This window comes from Microcaecilia unicolor, chromosome 13 (genome assembly GCF_901765095.1).
Source record: "Microcaecilia unicolor chromosome 13, aMicUni1.1, whole genome shotgun sequence".
NCBI classification, from domain to species: domain Eukaryota; kingdom Metazoa; phylum Chordata; class Amphibia; order Gymnophiona; family Siphonopidae; genus Microcaecilia; species Microcaecilia unicolor.
Genome location: NC_044043.1, coordinates 78,643,768 through 78,666,296, shown reverse-complemented (window position 1 = coordinate 78,666,296; position 22,529 = coordinate 78,643,768). Strand labels below are relative to the sequence as shown.

Genomic DNA, 22,529 nt, shown 5'->3' with positions numbered 1-22,529 from the left:
CACACAGTGTTGGGAAAAAATATGCACTCTTCCTGAATTGTGTGCACTCTTTTGAACAAGTGCACAGTCTTTCCTGATGGTGTACACATGCATGAACCATCGTGCATACAAATAGTTTTAGGAAAGAATATGCACTCTTCCTGAATACTGTGCACTCTTTGTAAATAGTGCACTCTTTTGAACACATGCATGCTCTTTCAGAAGAGTGCATGCTCTTAACAACATTGTTCCCATGACTACACCCCCACCCCCTCCCCAAAAAATGAACATTCTTGGAAACAACCTGGGAAACAACACGAAACAAAACTTTTCTGGCTGCCCAAAATCCAGGCTAGTCCAACCTCACTGAATTGACCTGAGTGAGGTGGCAACCCTTTTCTCACCTGACAGAATCTAGGAATTTGTAGTGCCTGCTCTTTTCAAATAAATGAAAAGTATTCAAATATATATAGAAGATTATTCTTTTTTTATCTTCCTAGCCTTAGAATGCAATGGCCACTCTGCCCATCTCAGACCTTATAGGATTGTACCTGTGGATATCCCATAGTCGTTCCTGACTGTTTCCAGTTCTGCTTTCAGCTCCTGGTTCTGTTTCTGCAAAATGTCTATTTCAGTCCGTAGTATTTTCTCTCTTTCCATTTGCTTTTTGAATTCAGCTTCATCCATAATAGTTGATGCTCTTGAAGTTTCTTCAAGCTTCATGGAGAATGAGTGAAACACAAGCAAGGTAGAAGTCATGTTTTGTTTTTCATCTGAAGGAGGCTATCAGGCTTATTTTCGAAAGAGAAGGGCGCCCATCTTCTGACACAAATCAGGAGATGGGCGTTCTTCTCTTAGGGTCGCCCAAATCGCCATAATCAAAAGCCGATTTTGGGTGTCCTCAACTACTTTCCATCGCGGGGGCGACCAAAGTTCATGGGGGCGTGTCAGCAGCATAGCGAAAGCGGGACTGGGACGTGCTTAAGAGATGGGCATCCTCGGCCAATAATGGAAAAAAGAAGGGCGTCCCTGATGAGCACTTGGCCAACTTTACTTGGTCCATTTTTTCGTGCGACCAAGCCTCAAAAAGGTGCCCGAACTGACCAGATGACCACCGGAGGGAATCGGGGATGACTTCTCCTTACTCCCCCAGTGGTCACCAACCCCCCTCCCAGCCTCTATGTCAGCCTCAGATGTCATACATGACAACAGCATGCAGGTCCATGGAGCAGTTTTGGTGGGTGCAGTGCACTTCAGGCAGGCAGACCCAGGCCCACCCCCCCCTACCTGTTACACTTGTGGTGGTAAATGTGAGCCCTTCAAAACCCACCACAAACCCACTGTACCCACATGTAGGTGCCCCCCTTCACCCCTTAGGGCTATGGTAGTGGTGTACAGTTGTGGGGAGTGGGTTTTTTTTGGGGGGGTTGTGGGGCTCAACACATAAGGTAAGGGAGCTATGCACCTGGGAGCAATTTGTGAAGTCCACTGCAGTGCCCCCTAGGGTGCCCGGTTGGTGTCCTGGCATGTCAGGGGGACCAGTGCACTACGAATGCTGGCTCCTCCCACGACCAAATGGTTTGGATTTGGTAGTTTCTGAGATGGGCGTCCTCGGTTTCCATTATCGCTGAAAACCGGGGACGACCATCTCTAAGGACGACCTAAGGATGACCATCTCTAAGGTCGACCTAAATGTTGAGATTTGGGCGTCCCCAACCGTATTATCGAAACGAAAAATGGACGCCCATCTTGTTTCAATAATACGGGTTTCCCCACCCCTTCGCGGAGCCGTCCTGCAAGGACGGCCCCAGGCAAACTTGGGCGCCCCGTTCGATTATGCCCCTCTAAGTAATGCAGAGTAATTAACACGAGACCCAAAGCAAAGCAGCAGAAACCTGAAGCTTAACCAATCCAGCCATAAATAAAAGTGGAACAATTGCTTTCCCTAACCTTATCATTTGATGTGTCAGACTTAATTTATTCCTCAGTTGGGAAAGTACAAAGTCTACCTCACAAATGTGGTAAAACATTAGCCCAAACACATGATATTAAACTTCTATTTTACAAGATTTGTAGTATACCTGCTTCCCAAAACAACTTTATCTAAAATGGGATCCAAATTTCGGCAAGTAGAATCAAACTTTCTTTCTCCAAATTTCAATATAATTGAAGAAGAAAACAGCACTATTTGTTCAAATTTGGGTTGCATTTTGGATCAACAGCATTCAGAATACTACAGATCCAGTTACCTGACAACCCCTGACACAGGCAATATGCTGAAACACGGCCCTTGTCAGATCTTAAATAAAATTTGCTTTCTTTACCCTCTTTCATGACCAGTGGCGTTCCTAGGGGGGCTGACACCCAGGGCGGATCGCCGATGTGCCCCGCCCCCTGGGTGCAACGCCCCCCCGGAACAGCGCGATGCCCCCCCCAGCGAAAGAACCCTCGATCCCCCCGTGAAAGAACCCCCCCCCCGGGTTGCACGCCACTGGGGGGGGGGGTGCTGCGCGCTTGCCGGCTCTTCGTTGTCATGCTCCCTCTGCCCCGGAACAGGAAGTAACCTGTTCCAGGGCAAAGGGAGCATGAAAACGAAGAGCCGACAGGCGCGCAGCACCCCCCCCCCCAGCAGCGTGCACCTGGGGCGGACCGCCCCCACCGCCCCCCCTTGGTACGCCACTGATCATGACTACTACTACTAATCATTCCTATAGTGCTACTAGACATTATATGCAGGTACTTTCTCTGTCCCCAGAGGGCTCACAATCTAGTTTTTGTACCTGGGGCAATGGAGGGTTAAGTGACTTGCCCAAGTTCACAAGGCGGTGCAGTGGGAATCAAACCCAGGTCACCAGGCACAAAGCCCACTGCACTAACCATTAGGCTACTCCTCCACTCCTTTGTTCTGATGCTGTGCTGTTGATTCCCTTTGATCTGGCACATTCTTGTTTCACAGTTGGGAAGCAGGAGATCTGAATATGGTTTATATATGTTACTTAACCCAACATCTTAACTTACAACAGGCAGTCTAGTTCTTGACTTAGTCGTTACCTCAGTTTCCAGCTGGAACAAGTCTTTATCTGTGAAGGATTCAGAGAGATAGGGCAGCTCCATCTCGGCCGCGCCATCTGAAGTGGATTCACTTAGTTTTGAGCTCTCGTCCTTGTCACTTAATTCCTCCTCCTCTTCCTCAACAGAGGCTTGCTCCCTAATCACCTTTAACTGCTCAGCTTGACCCAGGGCTTGTAGGACTGCGCTTTTCTGAGAAGAAGAGAAATCTTCAAAGGTAACATCAGTCAAGGTTGAAATGAAGCTGATACAAGCAATAAGGTGAAGCCTGCTGAAAGCAAAATATGGTATGATATGATGTTTGTAGTCCGCTAACTCCCAAACTTAGGCTCAAAGCGGATAACAGAAAAATGAAAAAATCATTAATTTTTGCATTTAAAAATATGATTTCTGGAACAGGTAAGTCTTTACATTTTTACGACAAGATAGATATAAAGGCATAGTCCTAGGGTTCAATAGGCAAAGAGCACCAAATGTGGACTGCTTAATAAGAAAAGGATAGCTGTAAAGATTTCTTGTATTTAAGCATAATGTAACATCACCCTTGCAGCCCTTCAAGGTATTCTCGAACCATCCATTTTACAAAGCCGTGCCAGCAGCTGCCGCGTGGCAATGCCGACACAGCCCATTCACTTTTGAATGGGCTGTGTTGGCATTACTGTGTGGCTTTGTACAAAGGGGGGGGAGGGTAACATTGGTACCATCGGAAGCTTTTCTGTTTTTTTCCCCCCACAACCATAGAGCAATTTTTTCCAATGCTGTGTATGAGGTCAGCTGGCAACCAGGAGAGTTGAATGTGATTCGTATACCTTGCTTAACCCAACATCTTCTTGATACCATGGAAAAATATTAAGATCTGGCAAAAGGATCCCATTTTTTTCCAGGATAGGGAAATAGTACGCCAGGAAACTAAACAAAGCAACATTTGTTTGGACTGCAAACCCCTACTGTGCATTAAAAATAATTTAGCACATGTGCTAACAAAACAAAAGTCAATTTTGTTGGATTTTTTTTCTTGTGTCTTTTTGGATCAACCACTGAGGTTTTCTATATTTTAAACAACTATTAGATTCTAGTGGTGTAGCCAGGACTGATGTTTGGTGGGGCCTGAGGGTGGGCAATAAGCAATGCAGATGTTGATTCCACCTTTAGTTCTCCTCTTATTGGTCTGTGCTGCTAGGGTCCACCAAAGAGGTGGGGGGGGGGGGGGGGGCTACCATTGGCTATGTCCCTGGCACATCCCTATGGTACATAGTAACATAGTAACATAGTAACATAGTAGATGACGGCAGAAAAAGACCTGCACGGTCCATCCAGTCTGCCCAAGACAAACTCATATGTGTGTACCTTACCTTGAATTTGTACCTGTCCTTTTCAGGGCACAGACCATATAAGTCTGCCCAGCAGTATTTCCCACCTCCCAACCACCAGTCCCGCCACCCATCACCGGCTCTGGTACAGACCGTATAAGTCTGCCCTCCCCTATCCTCGCCTCCCAACCTGCTCCGCCACCCAATTTCAGCTAAGCTTCTGTCGTCCTGTCTGTATACCACCCTGTCCACAGCAAAGTACCTCTGGATTTTATCATCGTCGATGAGGCCAATATTCAAAAGAAGTTATGTGTTTACTGGCAGCCAGGGAACATATAATCTCAATATCTATGTATTTTCAGAATTTATATGGATAGTTCCAGGCTCCAAATCTCACTTAACAGGGTGGTACTATCAAATATAAGGGGCTGAGTTTATAGTGGAGAGAGGGTGAGCAAATAAATTAACCAGATATTGGTAATATTTTAAAGCATCACCGTCCCCTTAATCAAATGTCTTGGCAACAGTGATAGACATGGCAGATTTTTTTTTTAAATCCAGGAATGCATATTATGAAAAGACTAGTAAAAAAAGCCCCGTTTCTGATGCAAATGAAACGGGGGCTAGCAATGTTTTCTTCTGTGTGCATGTGGGAGTGTGTGTGTCCCTGCCCTCTGGCCTCTCTCCCCTCCCCCCTCTGAGTCCTTCACTGTTACAGAGCCAGCGATTTGATTTCGTGCTCTGCTGTTTTCCTTCACTGACTGTATTACAGAGAGGGCGGGGCAGACACTCATAGGGAAACCGGATATCTCGCCCCCTTCACACTTCCGGCTGGAGGCTTCATGTAGAACGTTGGTGTTGCCTTTTATATAGAGAGATAATCTATCTAGTAATCTAAAGAACTTTGTAAGTCTAAGTACTTTGAAAATGAGCTCCATAATATACTATTTACAATGTCAACACGTTCTATGATTTCTCACTGTCCACCTTTAAATATGTCAATGGATTAAATCTTTGGGAAGCCACTACAATATTTCTATGTGATTCAGATAAGGACTGGTAAACTTACTGGCCTGGATATGGCCATCTGTGCTATAATTTGTGTTCATGACTTTTGCGAATGTACCATAGCTCACATAAATTGTGACCCACTGAGCGAAAAGGTACAAAAAGTGGGGTTACAAATAATAGAGAAAGAGGCTATAAAAGTTTGGAGGGGTAAAATTTGCCAACTTTTATTTTTGAATTTGATCACAGTCTACACAAAACATGGTGTCACGACTGTGGTCGTGACTCCACTTTTGGACTCACCTTGTCTTCCGGTGGCCAGCTTCAGAAGTGTTTCCAGTCTCTTTTTTCCTTGCATTGTTGCCTCTGCTACCACTTCTGTGTTTCAAGCCTCACTCTGGTATTCTGTGTGTTTCAAGCCTCACTCTGGTGTTCAGCTTGTTTCAAACCTCTTTCCTGTAGTTGTGAAGGCATTCATAAGGGAGGTGAGGACATTCATTCAGGGCCTTTGCAATGCTTAAGGTCTCCAGGTTTGTCAGTATGCTTGTGTAGTACTTCTGCCTAGTTTCCTATCCTGTGTGCCAGTGTGGTCACTTCTGCCTAGTTTCCTTTGTTAGCTAGTGTGCCTATGTGGCACTTCTGCCTTGGTTCTTATCTGTTTGTCTGTGTGCTAGGGTTAGCACTTCTGTCTTGGTTATTGTCTGTTTGTTCTGTTCTTTGATTCTGAGTGGCTGTGTGGCACGGCCTTGCTCTTCTGTGTGGCTTCCCTCTACCTTTGTGGTCGTGTGGCCCAGCCTTGTGTTCTGCCTAGTCTGTCTTGCCTAGAGTTCTGCCTAGTTTGCCTTGCCTGAGTTCTGCCTAGTCTGTCTTGCCTAGAGTTCTGCCTAGTCTGCCTTGCCTGAGTTCTGCCTAGTCTGCTTCTGCCTGTGTGTACGTGCCTTCTCTTTTGCTTTCTGCCATTGTGCACAGATTCCAGTTCGGCCTTGCGGCCCGTTTGAGTGCCCTTCCTCTAGCTTTACTTGGCTCTGCTCTTGTGTACCCTGTTCCTGCCTGTGTGTTTCTTGCACTTCGAGTCTGTTCTAGTCCTGCCTAGTTAAGCTTAGTTCCTGTGTACCCCGTTCTTGCCTGTGTGCTTATTTCACTTCTAGTCTGTTCCAGTCCTGCCTAGTCAAGCTCAGTTCCTGTGTACCCTGTTCCTGCCTGTGTTCTTCTTCTAGTCTGTTCCAGTCCTGCCTAGTCAAGCTCAGTTCCTGTGTGCCCCGTTCTTCCCTGTGTGCTTATTGCACTTTTAATCTGTTCCAGTCCTGCTTGTTTAGTCCAGTCCTGGTTGGAAGGTTCACCTGCTGCTGCCATTCATCGGCAGCGGGTCAAGAGCTCACATTTTTCCCGGATCCATAACACATGATCAAAATTTTATCCGTTACTTCCTATGATTAAAAAGATATAGATGTTTTACATTTCCCTCCAAAAAAGTACTTTTTTATTGATAAACCTTTCTCATTTTTAATGACATGATTAGTCCACACCTAAGGCTGAAATTTTGCAGAATTCTGCAGTTGATAGCCCTGTATTTTGTGGTATAAAGAAGTCACATACCCCACTTTTGGTATCTTTTTGCTCAGTGGGTCACAATTGTTTCCTAAGGTTTGGTAAGTGAAAAATTAGGGAAACAAAGACCTCTGCCCTGCAGATGTCCTCCTGCTGGTCCAGCTGTTCCTGCAGATGTTCTATTTCTTCCCGAAGAATCGAAATGACATCATTCTTTCTGGCGCATTCAATTTCCCACTTGGTCAGGCGGTTAATCTCTTCTCCCAGCATCATGAGGCATCGTTCCTGGGGGACAGAACCAGACACAGTCAACATACAACAACTGATGTACGTGGTCTCCATCTCTACCTATACAGCCCTGGAGTTACTCCAACTGAAAAATCATCGAGGTTGATATTCAAAGCAATTTAACTGACCGGTTAAACTGTTTGTTTTGGGCTAGCCAGTTAGTGCTGCTGAAAATGACTGGTTAGTGCCTAAGGACTAAATTTTATGTGCTCCTATTTATGTGGTTACCTTGGTCAGTTAAAGTGCTAATTCTGTCCCTGGAACGCCCCCAAAGATACCTTGTTCTGCATTAAGCTGCTTACATGCCACTGAAAATGACTGGTTAGCTCCAAACAAATTTAACTGGTTTCTGGACAGTTAAATTGCTTTGAACATTGACCCCTATGTTAATACCTGGGCCAGGGGCATAGCCAGACTTTGGCAGGGGGAGGGTCCAGAGCCCGAGATGAGGGGGCACATTTTAGCCCCCCCCCCCCCCGGCGCCACCGACCCCCCCCCCCCCGCCGCTGTCACCACCACCACCAACTTTGACTCCCCCCCCTGCTCATGACCCTCTCGATCCCCCCTCCTGCTGCCAACCTGCGGTCGCCTACGTTTGCTGGCAGGGGATCCCAACCCCCACCAGCCGAGGTCCTCTTCTTACGGCGCAAGGCTTCGTTCTGTTTCTGAGTCTGACGTCCTGCACATTGTACGTGCAGGACGTCAGACTCACAGAAACAGAATGAAGCCTTGCGTCAGAAGAAGAGGACCTCAGCTGGTGGGGGTTGGGATCCCCCGCCAGCAAAGGTAGGCGACGGCGGGTTGGCGGCGGGAGGGTGGGTTGAGACGGTCGTTGGCAGGGGGATCCAGGGCCAAATCTATGTGGGCCCAGGCCCCCGTGGCCCAACGTAGCTATGCCACTGACCTGGGCACTGGTGATATTCAATGCCAGCGCTCAGATAGCTAACCAGCGGATATGACAGAATGAAAAACAGTCCTAGCATTGTCCAGTTCATTGTCTGGGCACTAGTACTGAATGTAAGCTGGTGCCTGGATAATTTCCAAATATCAGTCTGATCCTCCAGTATCTCCTCACAATGCTATCTACCCCCACCAGCATCTCATCTCTTGATCTCCCCCCACTAAGCAGACCCCCCTCCTCAACCTCTCCCCCCAAAACGCAGATCCCTCTCAGACCCTCCTAACAGCAGCCTCAGCTCCTGAAGGCCCCCTCACCCACCTACCTGTAGGACCCCCAGGTCTACTTAAGCTCCCTGGTGGTTGAACCCCAATTGCTTCTGCCCATGCTGGCTTCAGCCTTAAAATGGCGGCCATTTGGGTGCCGTTTATAGAATAGTGCTTAGCACTTTTTTTTCATCCCAAATTTAGGCACCATTTACAGAATCTGGACCATAAAGTACACAATACTGTCAGTTACACAATATTTGCTGTATATGGATAGGCACATTTACATCAGCTCTATGGGTGGTGTGTGAGCACCTAAATATGAGGTGTAGATACCCAGTTATGCAAGTATTCCATAATGGAAAGTAGCCACCTACTTTCCATTATAGAATAGGCTCACACCTTGTACCCCTGGGCACTTAATTGGACATACCCAGTTGTAGAATTGCCCCCATTGTATCTTGATGTGGCATAAGAAATGCAATGGTCACTTGTATCAGATTCAAGGTGCCATGTTGTTCTGGTGGCAAGCATAAACTAAACTTTCCTTCCAATCATGAATCTTCACATTTATCATTCCATGCTTCTTTGAAGACATATCTTTTTCAATCAGCATTTGAGACTTGAGGGCAGGTCATCCTGCGGTGGGGGAGTTGCCCTAACTGGCTGAGCATTGTATTAAATTGTTTGCTGCATGTTTTCTGCTGTGCATTGATTCTATGTTGTGCTCTGTTATGTGATAACGTATAATTTGTTTGCTCATGAATGAGGTTCAGATGTGTGATTTTTTTCCTATCTACCACTGGAGTTCTTTTTCTGTTTTTTAGGGGGGTCTTTTACTAAGCTGCGGTAGCTTTTTCAGCTCACAGTAGAAATCAGCCGGTGGTAAACGCCGAGACGATTGGGGGCTCGGCGTTTATCACCAGCTGATTTCTACCATGAGCTAAAAACGCTACAGTGGCTTGGTAAAAGACCCCCTAATATTGCTATCGTTATACTGTAAACTGCTTTGGTTTGTCCACAAAGTAAGTGGTATATTAAATTAGTACATAAGTAATGCCACACTGGGAAAAGACCAAGGGTCCATCGAGCCCAGCATCCTGTCCACGACAGCGGCCAATCCAGGCCAAGGGCACCTGGCGAGCTTCCCAAATGTACAAACATTCTATACATGTTATTCCTGGAATTGTGGATTTTTCCCAAGTCCATTTAGTAGTGGTTTATGGACTTGTTCTTTAGGAAACCGTCTAACCTCTTTTTAAACTCTGCTAAGCTAACCACCTTCACCACATTCTCTGGCAATGAATTCCAGAGTTTAATTATGCGTTGGTGAAGAAATATTTTCTCCGATTTGTTTTAAATTTACTACACTGTAGTTTCATCGCATGCCCCCTAGTCCTAATATTTTTGGAAAGCGTGAACAGACGCTTCACATCCACCTGTTCCACTCCACTCATTATTTTATATACCTCTATCATGTCTCCCCTCAGCCATCTCTTCTCCAAGCTGAAAAGCCCTAGCCTCCTTAGTCTTTCTTCATAGGCAAGTCGTCCCATCCCCGCTATCATGATAAAAACGTAAAAATAGTTATTCTGGGTCAGACCAATGGTCCATCTAGTCCAGTATCCTGCTTCCAGCAGTGACCAATCCAGATCACAAGTACTTGACAGAATCCCAAATAGTAGCAAGATTCATGCTACTGATCCCAGGGCAAGCAGTGGCTTCCCCCATGTCTAACTCAATAGCAGACTATGGACCTTTCTTCCAGGAACTTGTCCAAACCTTTTTTAAACCCAGATACACTAGCCGCTGATACCACATCCTCTGGCAATGAGTTACAGAGCTTAAGTAGGTTTAATATATATTGATATACTGCTTTGATATATTATATGAAAGGTGGTATATCAAGTTCAATAAACCATACAACCATACCCACTTAGGACAAGTCCATGGTGCTGCAAGTTGGCAAGCCTAAGTGTGCCATGCAATGCACATTACTGATACTATTCTATAAGTTGTGGCATCACTTGGCAACATGCACATTGCCCACCCATGCTCTGCCCACATGTACACCCCCCCCCCTCACAGTCATAGGAATCAGTTCTGTGGGTGCCCAAGCACCCCCAAAATTGATCAAACTATTTGTGTCCAGGGACAGGTTATTTCCATTGGGTTTACCACCCCTAATAATTTAGAAAATTTGGCTATGCTTGCAGTTACGTGCTAAGCGACTTTGGTGCATATGTTAGAGTAGTGCCCAGTACATACATGTATAACTGCCAATTATTGGCATCTGATGTTCATAAGTGCTATTATTCTATAACATATGTGCATACAACCATATGAGAATGTACCACTTTTAAGATGTATTTTGAATATACTTGGATGCTTTCCCTAAAACATGGTTATATATTATTACAGTAAACAAAAAGGCACTCAAGTTGAATCACTTCAGAGTCACCCAAGGAGGTCACTCAGACTTCTATGTCTCACCTTCTCCTGAAGGACCGTGATGTACCATGGCGCTTTCTGCCCTGTGGTAACCTGTATTTTCTGGGGATCTACTTTTGTTACAGGCTGTAGGGATGGAGAGATGACCAGACTTCCATCTATTGAAGTAGACAACTTGGGGTGATCATAGAAGTGCTGAATGATGGGGACCTTGCCTACCAAAAGAAGAATAGAGGTAGTATCCAAGGTTTGACATATTCATATATTGACTATATTTAAGACATAGAAAGGAACATAATCAAACCAAAAAGACCATGTAAACTGGATCTTCATGTGACTGAAACAGTGTTTTGTTTTTTGAGGATCTAGTTATTCGGAAATATTTGTACCCTCAGTATCACAGGTTGAACAACGATGAGACCTAGATGCTAAAATCTCCCGATCTCTTTCTAACGACATTGCCCCATTCAGCACAGTGGTAGGACAATTTAACAGCAAACATTCTGAAACTATCATTTTGTTTACATCCAATTTTCAAAATGTTTAACCCTCCTCTACTCCCACCCTTACTAACATTGTCAAGTGACTTGAGCCTCCTTAGCCGGCCAAGGACTGGATGAAACATATCCTCGACTGGCATCCTCTGTGCTGCACTTTGGGTAGCAGGAAGCACCCTATAATGGTAGAAGCTACCTTCCCTCCCACCTGGAACCCAAGTACATTCAAGCTCCCACAGACAAAAGAAAAGGCCATGCTATCGCACTCAGTCAACACGCAAATCATGGGAAGAGGTAGAATCCTTTCCTTAGACACTGACATATTCTATCCTGCCATTTTCAGTTTCTTGTGCAACACACTCAGCCAGGTACACAGCACTGGTGAGCAGAGAATGCACACGCTTCTTCCCTGGGAAATATACATGTACCTGAAACCAGATTCTGCAAGAACTATTCCACAGTATAGGAGTGATTTTATAAGAGGTTCCAAGTAGCAAAAGTTGCCCATCTTATAAAGACCACAACACTATAGCGACAATGTCCTTCAATGACACTCAAAAATAGCATGAGGACATCCAAATGGATATAGATAGATAGATAGATAGATAGATAGATAGATAGATAGATAGATAGATAGATAGATAGGCAGGCAGACAGACAGACATCAAAAGTGGCTCAATTTGTTGCAGACAAGAAAGCTGAAGTCTAGGCAACATCACCATCATCTGTCTTGCTTGCACAATTTTTATAACTGGTGATGATATGTGTCCATGTACCCATGCATCCATATATTTGTAGGTCCTTGTTAAATATCTCTCTTTCTGTTAGCTTTATTTTTAATTGATTGTGTGGTGAATGTTTTTTAATGGGAATTTACTGATAGGATGAGAGACATTTAACAAGGACTAGGGTGGAGTTATACTATGCTAGCATAAGAGTCAGCCTTTCTTACCTTTTTGGGTAGATTCTGCTTTTTGGGACGCGAGTAAGGTCCAAGAGCTCCACCCATCTCGTCTATTCTGAAAGTCGTGGATGGACCCAATACTTGACTGTGACTCAGTAGAGAATGAACCTAGAGACATTTTTTAAAAAATAAATACAAGTTACATTTGAAAGACTGCCAGATTTGCAGAGAAGAAAACATGCCTCAATGTTTCATAAACCTGTTTCTAATAATAAAAGGTTCACCTGAAAGAAGGCAAGGTGGGTAATCATCTAGAGAGCTTTCTCAGGTTAGCTGGGAAGCCATACTGTAGGGCTGGCAATTTGTTTCCCTAGTGAAGCTCCATTTATAAATATGCAAACATCGAGGGTAATTGTCAAAAACATTTCTGTAGGTAAAACTGTGCTTTATACATAAAAAAAGTGACGTTGTTTACCTGTTTACAAGTGTCCTTCGTAGGCAACACCATAGGATTAAACAGGCACCGGGACAGAACAGCTTTTCCAGAGCTTAGAAATAGTTCTGAGCATGCATGGTCCTTCCTGTACGAAGTGGTCTCTTTGAACACCTCATTTCTATAGTTCAAGGAACAATGCAGCTCTTGATCAGAAGCAAACGCAGGTGCTACTGTTAGCGCCATACTAGCGCCTGCGTTTGCTACCGCCCCATGATCAGAGTAAGATTAAGCTGAAGGTTATCTAGCTCTGGATTGGTGGATAGCTTTCATTGTTTTTGTATTTCTTTGCTCTGAGTTAATACTGTTCTGACTTCCTGTTTTAATTCCACTGGGATTGTATTGTGTATTATCTTACTGTTAACTGTCTAAGTGGAGCAATTTTCTGTTTTTAAGTACGGAGGGATTGTTTTATTGTTCAAGTTCAAAGCCAATGGGGCTCATTTTCGAAAGAGAAAAACATCCCAAAAGTGTCATAAAGCGCCATTTGGACAGATTTCTTCTCAAAATGTCCAAATCGGTATTTTCGAAACCTGTTTTGCAGACATCTATCTATGCATTTTGTCTGCAGTGTTTCCAAATCACAAGGGGGCATGTCGAGGGCAAGATTAGGGCGTTCCTAACACTTGGACGTTTTACAGCTATAATGGAACAGAATCAAAATGTCTAGGGTGAAAACTTCAATATTTTGGACTAGATCTGTTTTTCAAACAGATACAAAAAGGTGTCCTAAATGACTACTGGAGAGATTCAGGGATGACCCCCTCACTCCCCCAGTGGTCAGTGACCCCCCAAAAAATGTGAATAAAAATAATACCAGCCTCTATGGCAGCCTTAGATGTTATAGCCAAATCCATTACAGCAGCATTCAGGTCCCTGGAGTAGTGTAGTAATGGGTGCAGTGCTCTGTAAACAGGTGGGCCCAGACCCATACCTCCTCCCACCTGTTACACTTGTGGTGTAAACTGTCAGCCATTCAAAACTCACCAGAAAACCCACTGCATCCACATATAGGTGCCCCTTTCACCAATACGGGTTATTGTAGTGGTGTACAGATGGGGGTAGTGGGTTTTGGAGGGCTCAGGAGACAAGATAAGGGAGCAACGGTGAGAGGTGTACCTGGGAGGATTTATATGATGTCCACAGCAGTGCCCCCTAGGAGGCCCCATTGCTCTCCTGGGATGTTTGGGGGACCAGTCTGCTAAAAATGCTGGTCCCTCCTACATCCCAATGGCTTGATTTTGTGCATTGTTTTTTTCAAAAAGGCCTAGAAAGATAAATGCAGAAGGCAAAAAAAAAAAACCCTGATTTAGAATCATATTAAAAAAAAAAGATATACTTTTTTTTCAAAAATGGATATATTTCCTATTTGGATTTGGGATGTTTAGTGCAAAACGTCGGAAGTCCGGCTTACTCATCATATCGAAAATGCCCCTCCACGTCTTAATTTGTACCAATCTGCTGCTTATGTGTCTTGCATCTGAATATCTCACAATGATTTAATTGCTATCAAGTTGTACAGATAGTCCTATATCACCTGTTAATACAATAGGAGTATTTCTGAGGTCCTTTTCTCAGTGGCGTACCAAGGGGGGGGGGGGCGGTGGGGGCGGTCCGCCCCGGGTGCACGCCGCTGAGGGGGGGTGCCGCGCGCCTGTCGGCTCTTCATTTTCATGCTCCCTTTGCCCCGGAACAGGCTACTTCTTGTTCCGGGGCAGAGGGAACATGAAAACGAAGAGCCGGCAGGCGCGCAGCACCCCCCCCCCCCAGCGGCGTGCACCCGGGGGGATTCTTTCACCGGGGGATCGGGGGTTCTTTCACCGGGGGGGGGGTGTCATGCTGTTCCGGGGGGCCGCTGCACCTGGGGGGGTGGGCGCATCGGCGATCCGCCCCGGGTGTCAGCCCCCCTAGGAACGCCACTGCCTTTTCTCCTTCGATAAGAAAGAAAAAGGGTTGTTGTTTTTTTTTTTTTTTTAACTTTCTGATTTTAACCCAGACACACTTGGTCTTGTCTTTCTCGACCAGACTGTAAATTCCCTGGAGTAGGCATTGTCTGCTCCATGATTCCTACGTTGTCATGTAGCGCAGTATAAATAACCTCAAGTGGCTGCAGCAGTTTTATGTACTTTAAAACCGTGAATATCACGCGTACGGTGCTTGAGCCTTACCACGATCCGGAATGGGGAAGAGAGGAAACCTTTTGCTTATGCGGGGATCTAGAGATGTGAGGGAATGTTCAGCAATGGATCTCCGTAACCTATGGAATGGGTAGTTGACAGCTTGCAATTCTAGTCTGACAGCACTGGAAGCATTTGCGAAGAAACCCTGGAAAAGATGAAAAAAAAGCAAATGCCACATTAGAACAAGTGCTCATTTCAAACAGACAGGAGCTAAGTTAGTGGAGCAGCATCAAATTACTTGGGATTATAGTGTTCTTCTTTTGAGAGATCATTATACCCTTAAAGAACAAAAAAAAATCTCTTTACCAAAAGAAAACGTATCTACATTTCATTTTTATTGATCAAAAAGATTATTTTTCAGTAACGGATATCTGACAAGGACCCTACAGTATAGCAGTGATAAGTTATACCAGACACTGAACTGCCACAACTGGGCACCCTCCATTCTGGCACACCAACACAGCTTTGCGTTAGTATTCTATGACAGCTTAGGCATGACTGAGTGTGTCCCACTGTGGCACCTACATCTTGACACCAAGTTATAGAATTGCCCCTTAGCAATGAAAGTACATAAGTGTTGCCATACTGGGACAGACCGAAGGTCCATCAAGCCCAGTATCCTGTTTCCAACCTTGGCCAAAACAGGTCACAAGTACCTGGCAAGATCCCAAAACAGTACAATACTTTTTATGTTGCTTATCCCAGAAATAAGCAGTGGGTTTTCCCAAGTCAATTTTAATAATGGCTTATGGACTTTTCTTTTAGGAAGCTATCCAAACCATTTTTAAACTCCGCTAAGCTAACTGCTTTTACCACATTCTCTGGCAATGAACTCCAGAGTTTAATTACATGTTGAGTGAAGAAATATTTTCTCCGATTCCATTTTAAATTTTCTACTTTGTAGTCTCATTCCGTGCTCCCTAGTCCTAGTATTTTTGGAAAGAGTAAACAAGTGATTCATGTCTACCCGTTCCACTCCACTCAGTATTTTATAGACCTCTATCGTACCTCCCCTCAGCTGTCTTTTCTCCGAGCTGAAGAGGGGAAAACAACCCGGTATAAATTTTCAGAGGTTTGCTTCATTTCTTGTTTTGTGTTAAAAAAAAATTTTGGTTTCTCTTCAGTCAATTTTGTTTTCTTTCAGTGTGCACTAACACTACAGCATGAAGTATTTCTGTTACAGTGCCCCAAATTAGCGTGTGTTAAATGAAATAGCGCCTGCTAAAACAGAATGAAACTGACCATAATGAAAATGCACATCCCTGCTTCCTACCAGTGCCTTCCATGGGGTTAATTCCATAACTGTGCATCTACATTTAGGTGCCCAGAGGATGCCTACGTGATGTCTACTTTCCTTCACAGAATTCTAGCTTAAATTTACACGTGTGTGATTAGGCATGAACATTAATGCCAGCCATAGAGCTAGCATGTGTGTGTCCAGTGGTGTGCTGGTAATTTTTTTTACAACAGGTTCTCTCCCCAGTCCACCTCTGTGCCCCCCCCACCCCGGTCCATTTCTGCCCCCCCCCCCCCCAAATTGCAGAGCTGGCTATATCTTTCTACCCTCATCTCCCCTTACTTTCCCGCCCGTAACCTCCGTTCACAGGATAAATCCCTCCTCTCAGTACCCTTCTCCACCACCGCCAACTCCAGGCTCCGCTCATTCTGCCTCGCCTCACCCTATGCTTGGAACAACCTTCCTGAGCCCTTACGCCAAGCCCCCTCCCTGCCCATCTTCAAGTCTTTGCTTAAAGCCCACCTCTTCAATGCTGCGTTCGGCACCTAACCCTTACCGTTCAGTGAATCCAGACTGCCCCAATTTGATTGCCCCTATCGGACCGACCGTTCACTTGTCTATTAGATTGTAAGCTCTTTGAGCAGGGACTGTCTCTCTTTGTTAAATTGTACAGCGCTGCGTAACCCTAGTAGCGCTCTAGAAATGTTAAGTAGTAGTAGTACGTTCCCGCCCGAAACCTCCGTTCACAGGACAAATCCCTCCTCTCAGTACCCTTCTCCACCACCGCCAACTCCAGGCTCCGCTCATTCTGCCTCGCCTCACCCTATGCTTGGAACAACCTTCCTGAGCCCTTACGCCAAGCCCCCTCCCTGCCCATCTTCAAGTCTTTGCTTAAAGCCCACCTCTTCAATGCTGCGTTCGGCACCTAACCCTTACCGTTCAGTGAATCCAGACTGCCCCAATTTGATTGCCCCTATCGGACCGACCGTTCACTTGTCTATTAGATTGTAAGCTCTTTGAGCAGGGACTGTCTCTCTTTGTTAAATTGTACAGCGCTGCGTAACCCTAGTAGCGCTCTAGAAATGTTAAGTAGTAGTAGTACGTTCCCGCCCGAAACCTCCGTTCACAGGACAAATCCCTCCTCTCAGTACCCTTCTCCACCACCGCCAACTCCAGGCTCCGCTCATTCTGCCTCGCCTCACCCTATGCTTGGAACAACCTTCCTGAGCCCTTACGCCAAACCCCCTCCCTGCCCATCTTCAAGTCTTTGCTTAAAGCCCACCTCTTCAATGCTGCGTTCGGCACCTAACCCTTACCGTTCAGTGAATCCAGACTGCCCCAATTTGATTGCCCCTATCGGACCGACCGTTCACTTGTCTATTAGATTGTAAGCTCTTTGAGCAGGGACTGTCTCTCTTTGTTAAATTGTACAGCGCTGCGTAACCCTAGTAGCGCTCTAGAAATGTTAAGTAGTAGTAGTAGTACTATAGCTGGGGAGAGAGCCTGGGGGGGCAATGCATTACTCTCCAGAAAAAAAATTAAATTCTCCCAGGTTCCAATCTAATTCATGTTTAATGTGGGATAAAATGCCGTAAATAAATAAATAGAAACTTCCATTGAGCACCTGATTCTCATAACATGTGAAGATATTTTGACGGTTTTCTAATTTGGTTCATTCACTCTCATGTATTGCTTTTGCAATTTGATAGAAAGATTTTACGTATATTATAACACCAGAAAAAGGGCAAAGTAAGTAATAAAAAAAATCAATTCCATGTCTAAATATCAAAACTCAAAAATAAAAAATCATGTCATACATAAACCAAGACTTAGTACATAAGTACATAAGTATTGCCATACTGGGAAAGACCAAAGGTCCATCGAGCCCAGCATCCTGTTTCCAACAGTGGCCAATCCAGGTCACAAATACCTGGCAAAATCCCCAAAATGTACAAAACATTTTATACTGCTTATCCCAGAAATAGTGGATTTTCCCCAGTCCATTTAATAATGGTCTATGGACTTTTCCTTTAGGAAGCCATCCAAACCTTTTTAAACTCCGCTAAGCTAACCACCTTTACCACATTCTTTGGCAACGAATTCCAAAGTTTAATTACACGTTGGGTGAAGAAAAAGTTTCTCCGATTTGTTTTAAATTTACTACATTGTAGCTTCATCGCATGCCCCCTAGTCCTAGTATTTTTGGAAAGCATGAACAGACGCTTCACATCTACCCGTTCAACTCCATTCATTATTTTATAGACCTCTATCATATCTCTCCTCAGCTGCCTTTTCTCCAAGCTGAAGAGCCCTAGCGCTTTAGCCTTTCCTCATAGGGAAGTCGTCCCATCCCCTTTATCATTTTTGTCACCTTTCTCTGCACCTTTTCTAATTCCACTATATCTTTTTTGAGATGCGGCGACCAGAATTGAACACAATATTCGAGGTGCGGTCGCACCATGGAGCAATACAAAGGCATTATAACATCCTCATTTTTGCTTTCCATACCTTGCCTAATAATACCTAATATTCTATTTGCTTTCTTAGCCACAGCAGCACACTCAGCAGAAGGTTTCAACATATCATCAACGACGACAACTAGATCCCTTTCTTGGTCCATGATTCCTAATGTGGAACCTTGCATGACTTACATAAGTACATAAGAAATGCCACACTGGGAAAAGACCAAGGGTCCATCGAGCCCAGCATCCTGTCCACGACAGCGGCCAATCCAGGCCAAGGGCACCTGGCAAGCTTCCCAAACGTACAAACATTCTATACATGTTATTTCTGGAATTGTGGATTTTTCCCAAGTCCATTTAGTAGCGGTTTATGGACTTGTCCTTTAGGAAACCGTCTAACCCCTTTTTAAACTCTGCCAAGCTAACCGCCTTCACCACGTTCTCCGGCAATGAATTCCAGAGTTTAATTATGCGTTGGGTGAAGAAACATTTTCTCCAATTTGTTTTAAATTTATTACACTGTAGTTTCATCGCATGCCCCCTAGTCCTAGTATTTTTGGAAGGCGTGAACAGACGCTTCACATCCACCTGTTCCACTCCACTCATTATTTTATATACCTCTATCATGTCTCCCCTCAGCCGTCTCTTCTCCACGCTGAAAAGCCCTAGCCTCCTTAGTCTTTCTTCATAGGGAAGTCGTCCCATCCCCGCTATCATTTTAGTCGCCCTTCGCTGCACCTTTTTCAGTTCTACTATATCTTTCTTGAGATGCGGCGACCAGAATTGAACACAATACTCAAGGTGCGGTCGCACCATGGAGCGATATAATGGCATTATAACATCCTCACACCTGTTTTCCATACCTTTCCCAATAATATCCAACATTCTATTCGCTTTCCGAGCTGCAGCAGCACACTGAGCAGAAAATTTCAGTGTATTATCGACGACGACACCCAGATCCCTTTCTTGGTCTGTAACTCCTAACGTGGAACCTTGCATGATGTAGCTATAATTCGGGTTCTTTTTTCCCACATGCATCACCTTGTACTTGCTCACATTAAACGTCATCTGCCATCTAGCCTCCCAGTCTCCCAGTCTCGTAAGGTCCTTCTGTAATTTTTCACAATCCTTTCGCGAGTTAACGACTTTGAATATGGTTAGATGATATCACGCAGAAAAATTAATGCTGGGATCAGATAAATGTCCTTAAGCATTCCCCCTCTCTCCAAAAAAGTAGTAACTGGGCTGAAGGTACAATCATTCACCAGATATTTTGAAAAACCTTTTCATCAAACAGTTAAGTTCCATTATCTATGTAATTCAACATGTACCTGTGTAGACTGTAACAGTCTGAGCCTGGCCAAATATCCACTGTACTTCTGCAACCATAAACGAAAACAAGTCTTGCTCTTGTTCTTCAGGGCGAGCCGGCTCTCCTTCCTCCCACCCCCGAGGTATCGCTCTTCAAAATGCCCGCCAAGACTTACAATAGCGGCCTCCAAGACTTCAGCAGAAGTCTCGGCGGCCATTTTTAAAGAGCAATGCAGCAGCGGGGGGTGGGGGGGGCGATCTTTCCATCCTGCCCCTAAGAATCCACTGGAACACCAGGGTGTTGCCTTCTTCAGGTATGTGCATTGGACTCGGAGCCTGGGACCCTGTAGCTCGGGGGAGGGAGGGAGGGAGGGAGGGAGGAGAGCCGGCTCACCCCGAAGAGCAACCAGCTCGCAAGATGCTAAAAAATGTAATACTGGCTCTTGCGAGCCGGTGCGAGCCAGCTCCAGCACACCACTGTGTGTGGAGATAGGGACACAATGCCATTTATGTGTGTAATTGGTGTGTAAACGTTAGCACATATTTCACATTATTAACTCCCCAAGAAAAATGTGTCCCAAGGATGTCCAAAATCCATTACAGTGATGGCGTACACCATTATCATCTTAAGCTTTGATTCTTACAAGATTGATACTTGAGCCAGCACCGAGGCCCGTTTCTGTATCTTTATACCAACTTTCAAAATGCTCTCGACAGTCTCCATAGTGAGTGAGACTGTTGTACAAAACTTAGCCTCCCTCTGAAATTTGGGTTTCAATCATAGTCCCTCCATACATGCCACACCGAGCCTTCCTGGAAGTCCAGTGCAGTTGTAAAACTGTGTTTTAGGTTGCGGCTGGTGCTTTATGTAAGTTACCCCAGTGTTTTAGTTGCATCATCTTTTCCACTAGGGATCTTCTGATTCCAAAGACCAGCTGACCTAGAGAGCAGAAGATCAGAGCTAGGACTGAAACTCAGGTCCCCAGTGAGTGGCCAGAGCAGTGGTATAGCCAGGACTGATTTTTTTTGGCGTGGGCGGGCACTTGGCAGTGTGAATATTGATATTGCTTCCTGTTCTGTTATTGGGCAGGGTCACTGCCATTGGCTAGGTGGGCCTGACTCCAAATTGGGAGGGCCGTGGCCCAACCAAATCCCATCATGGCCCAGGTAAAATCATGATTTAATGTTGCTATTCATTTTTACTGCACAGGGCAGCAGTGTGTTAATACCTGAAGAATTGAATCAAGATTACCGAGAATAAATTTCTGCAACTAAATTTCCCCTGGACCCCTCCCCCCCACCCCCACCCCCACCCAATAGGTCTTCCCAGAGATGGTACATACAACATAGTTTGGTTTTCATATGAAGGCACCTTTTCTCGTTCTGAAGGTCTCCTGTCATCCTGCTTGGGGATTCTCGGAATTGAGCTCTGGGATATCCTTCTGCCCGTCTGCTGGAGTGCAGGGAAACCTTTCATCTTTGCAGCCTCTTCCTTCATCTCTGAGTACAGAGCTGTCTGCAGCTGCTGGCTTTCAAAAGAGAAAAAGGATAGTGCAGAGTAAATGCTTTCACTTCATTCTGAAATTTCCCTCTTAGTCCTCTGTCTAATCAGCAATCTATATACATATCAACAATAAGCATTAGACAGACCAAACAAAAGACAGCAGCCTGTATTCCATGAGAAGAGAGGGTAAAATTAAGCTTATAATGGATCTGCCAGCTTGTCCAATTCCAGTGCTGGATTTCTGACAACTCTATTATGATGCATTATGGGACAGGAAGGACTACTGGAACCTGGTAAGTTGACAGCTTTGCTATAACATGAGAATTTATTAATCTGGCTCAATTTCCTATTGTCAGATTATTGTTCAAGTTCTGATGAAGGGTGCAAAGGGGTTGTAGGTGAAAGAGTGACAGACATAGGAAGGAATGAGAGGAGGTAAAAATGGGAGTTATGTAGCCCTTGGTGTGGGGTTCCTCCCAGGCTCTCTTTACTGTGTAGGGAGACTAGGGACATACTTCAAGGGAGTCAGCACCCTCGAAGTTTAGCGCTTCCATCCTTAGGATTACAGGGTTCTGGGATGGGACCAGCTATGACTGGGAGGCCCTGGGCCCCTGGGATCACTCACTCTAGCGCATAATTCGAAAAAGTCCAGTCCAAGGCTTTTTTTTTTTTTAATGAACCATTATATTTACTGATAGTCCACTTAGCAGTCAAAACCAATATAAAACAACTAGTAAAAAAGGCCCGTTTCTTAACGCAATGAAACGGGCGCTAGCAATGTAATGAGTTCCTGCCATTAATGTTTCCACGGTGGTATTCTGAATATAATTGTTGTTTACATGTGTAAGATTTCTTTATATACAATATTTTTTGTGTAAACTGTGTTACAATGTGGTAAAAGTTTTCCTTGTTCAGACCCTTCAATCAGTTTAACAATCACATCAGAAGAGCTCCTTACTCGTGAGAATGCAACATAGAGTTGCCCATGTGAGAGACTGAGAGTGACAGTGTGTTTTACAGACAGTGTAAGAGAGAGATACACAGAGTGATTGAGTGTGTGTGTGTGTGTGATGTCTGTGTGTGTGTGTGTGTGTGATGTGTGTGAGTGACAAAGTGATTAAATG

General features: G+C 44.8%; 1 protein-coding gene across 1 annotated transcript in view; it reads right to left on the bottom strand.

Moving 5' to 3' along the window:
• Positions 1–22,529, bottom strand: part of CCDC27 (coiled-coil domain containing 27) — a 58,085-nt gene that overhangs the window by 12,907 nt on the left and 22,649 nt on the right. Inside the window, exons 3-9 of the mRNA XM_030185655.1 lie at positions 21,274–21,430; positions 14,880–15,036; positions 12,267–12,386; positions 10,860–11,032; positions 7,044–7,199; positions 3,031–3,240; positions 531–696 (exon numbers count right to left, since the gene is read on the bottom strand). Of these exons, the coding sequence (XP_030041515.1) occupies positions 531–696; positions 3,031–3,240; positions 7,044–7,199; positions 10,860–11,032; positions 12,267–12,386; positions 14,880–15,036; positions 21,274–21,399 (1,108 nt within the window). The 5' untranslated portion in view covers positions 21,400–21,430. The remainder of the gene's footprint in view (positions 1–530; positions 697–3,030; positions 3,241–7,043; positions 7,200–10,859; positions 11,033–12,266; positions 12,387–14,879; positions 15,037–21,273; positions 21,431–22,529) is intronic.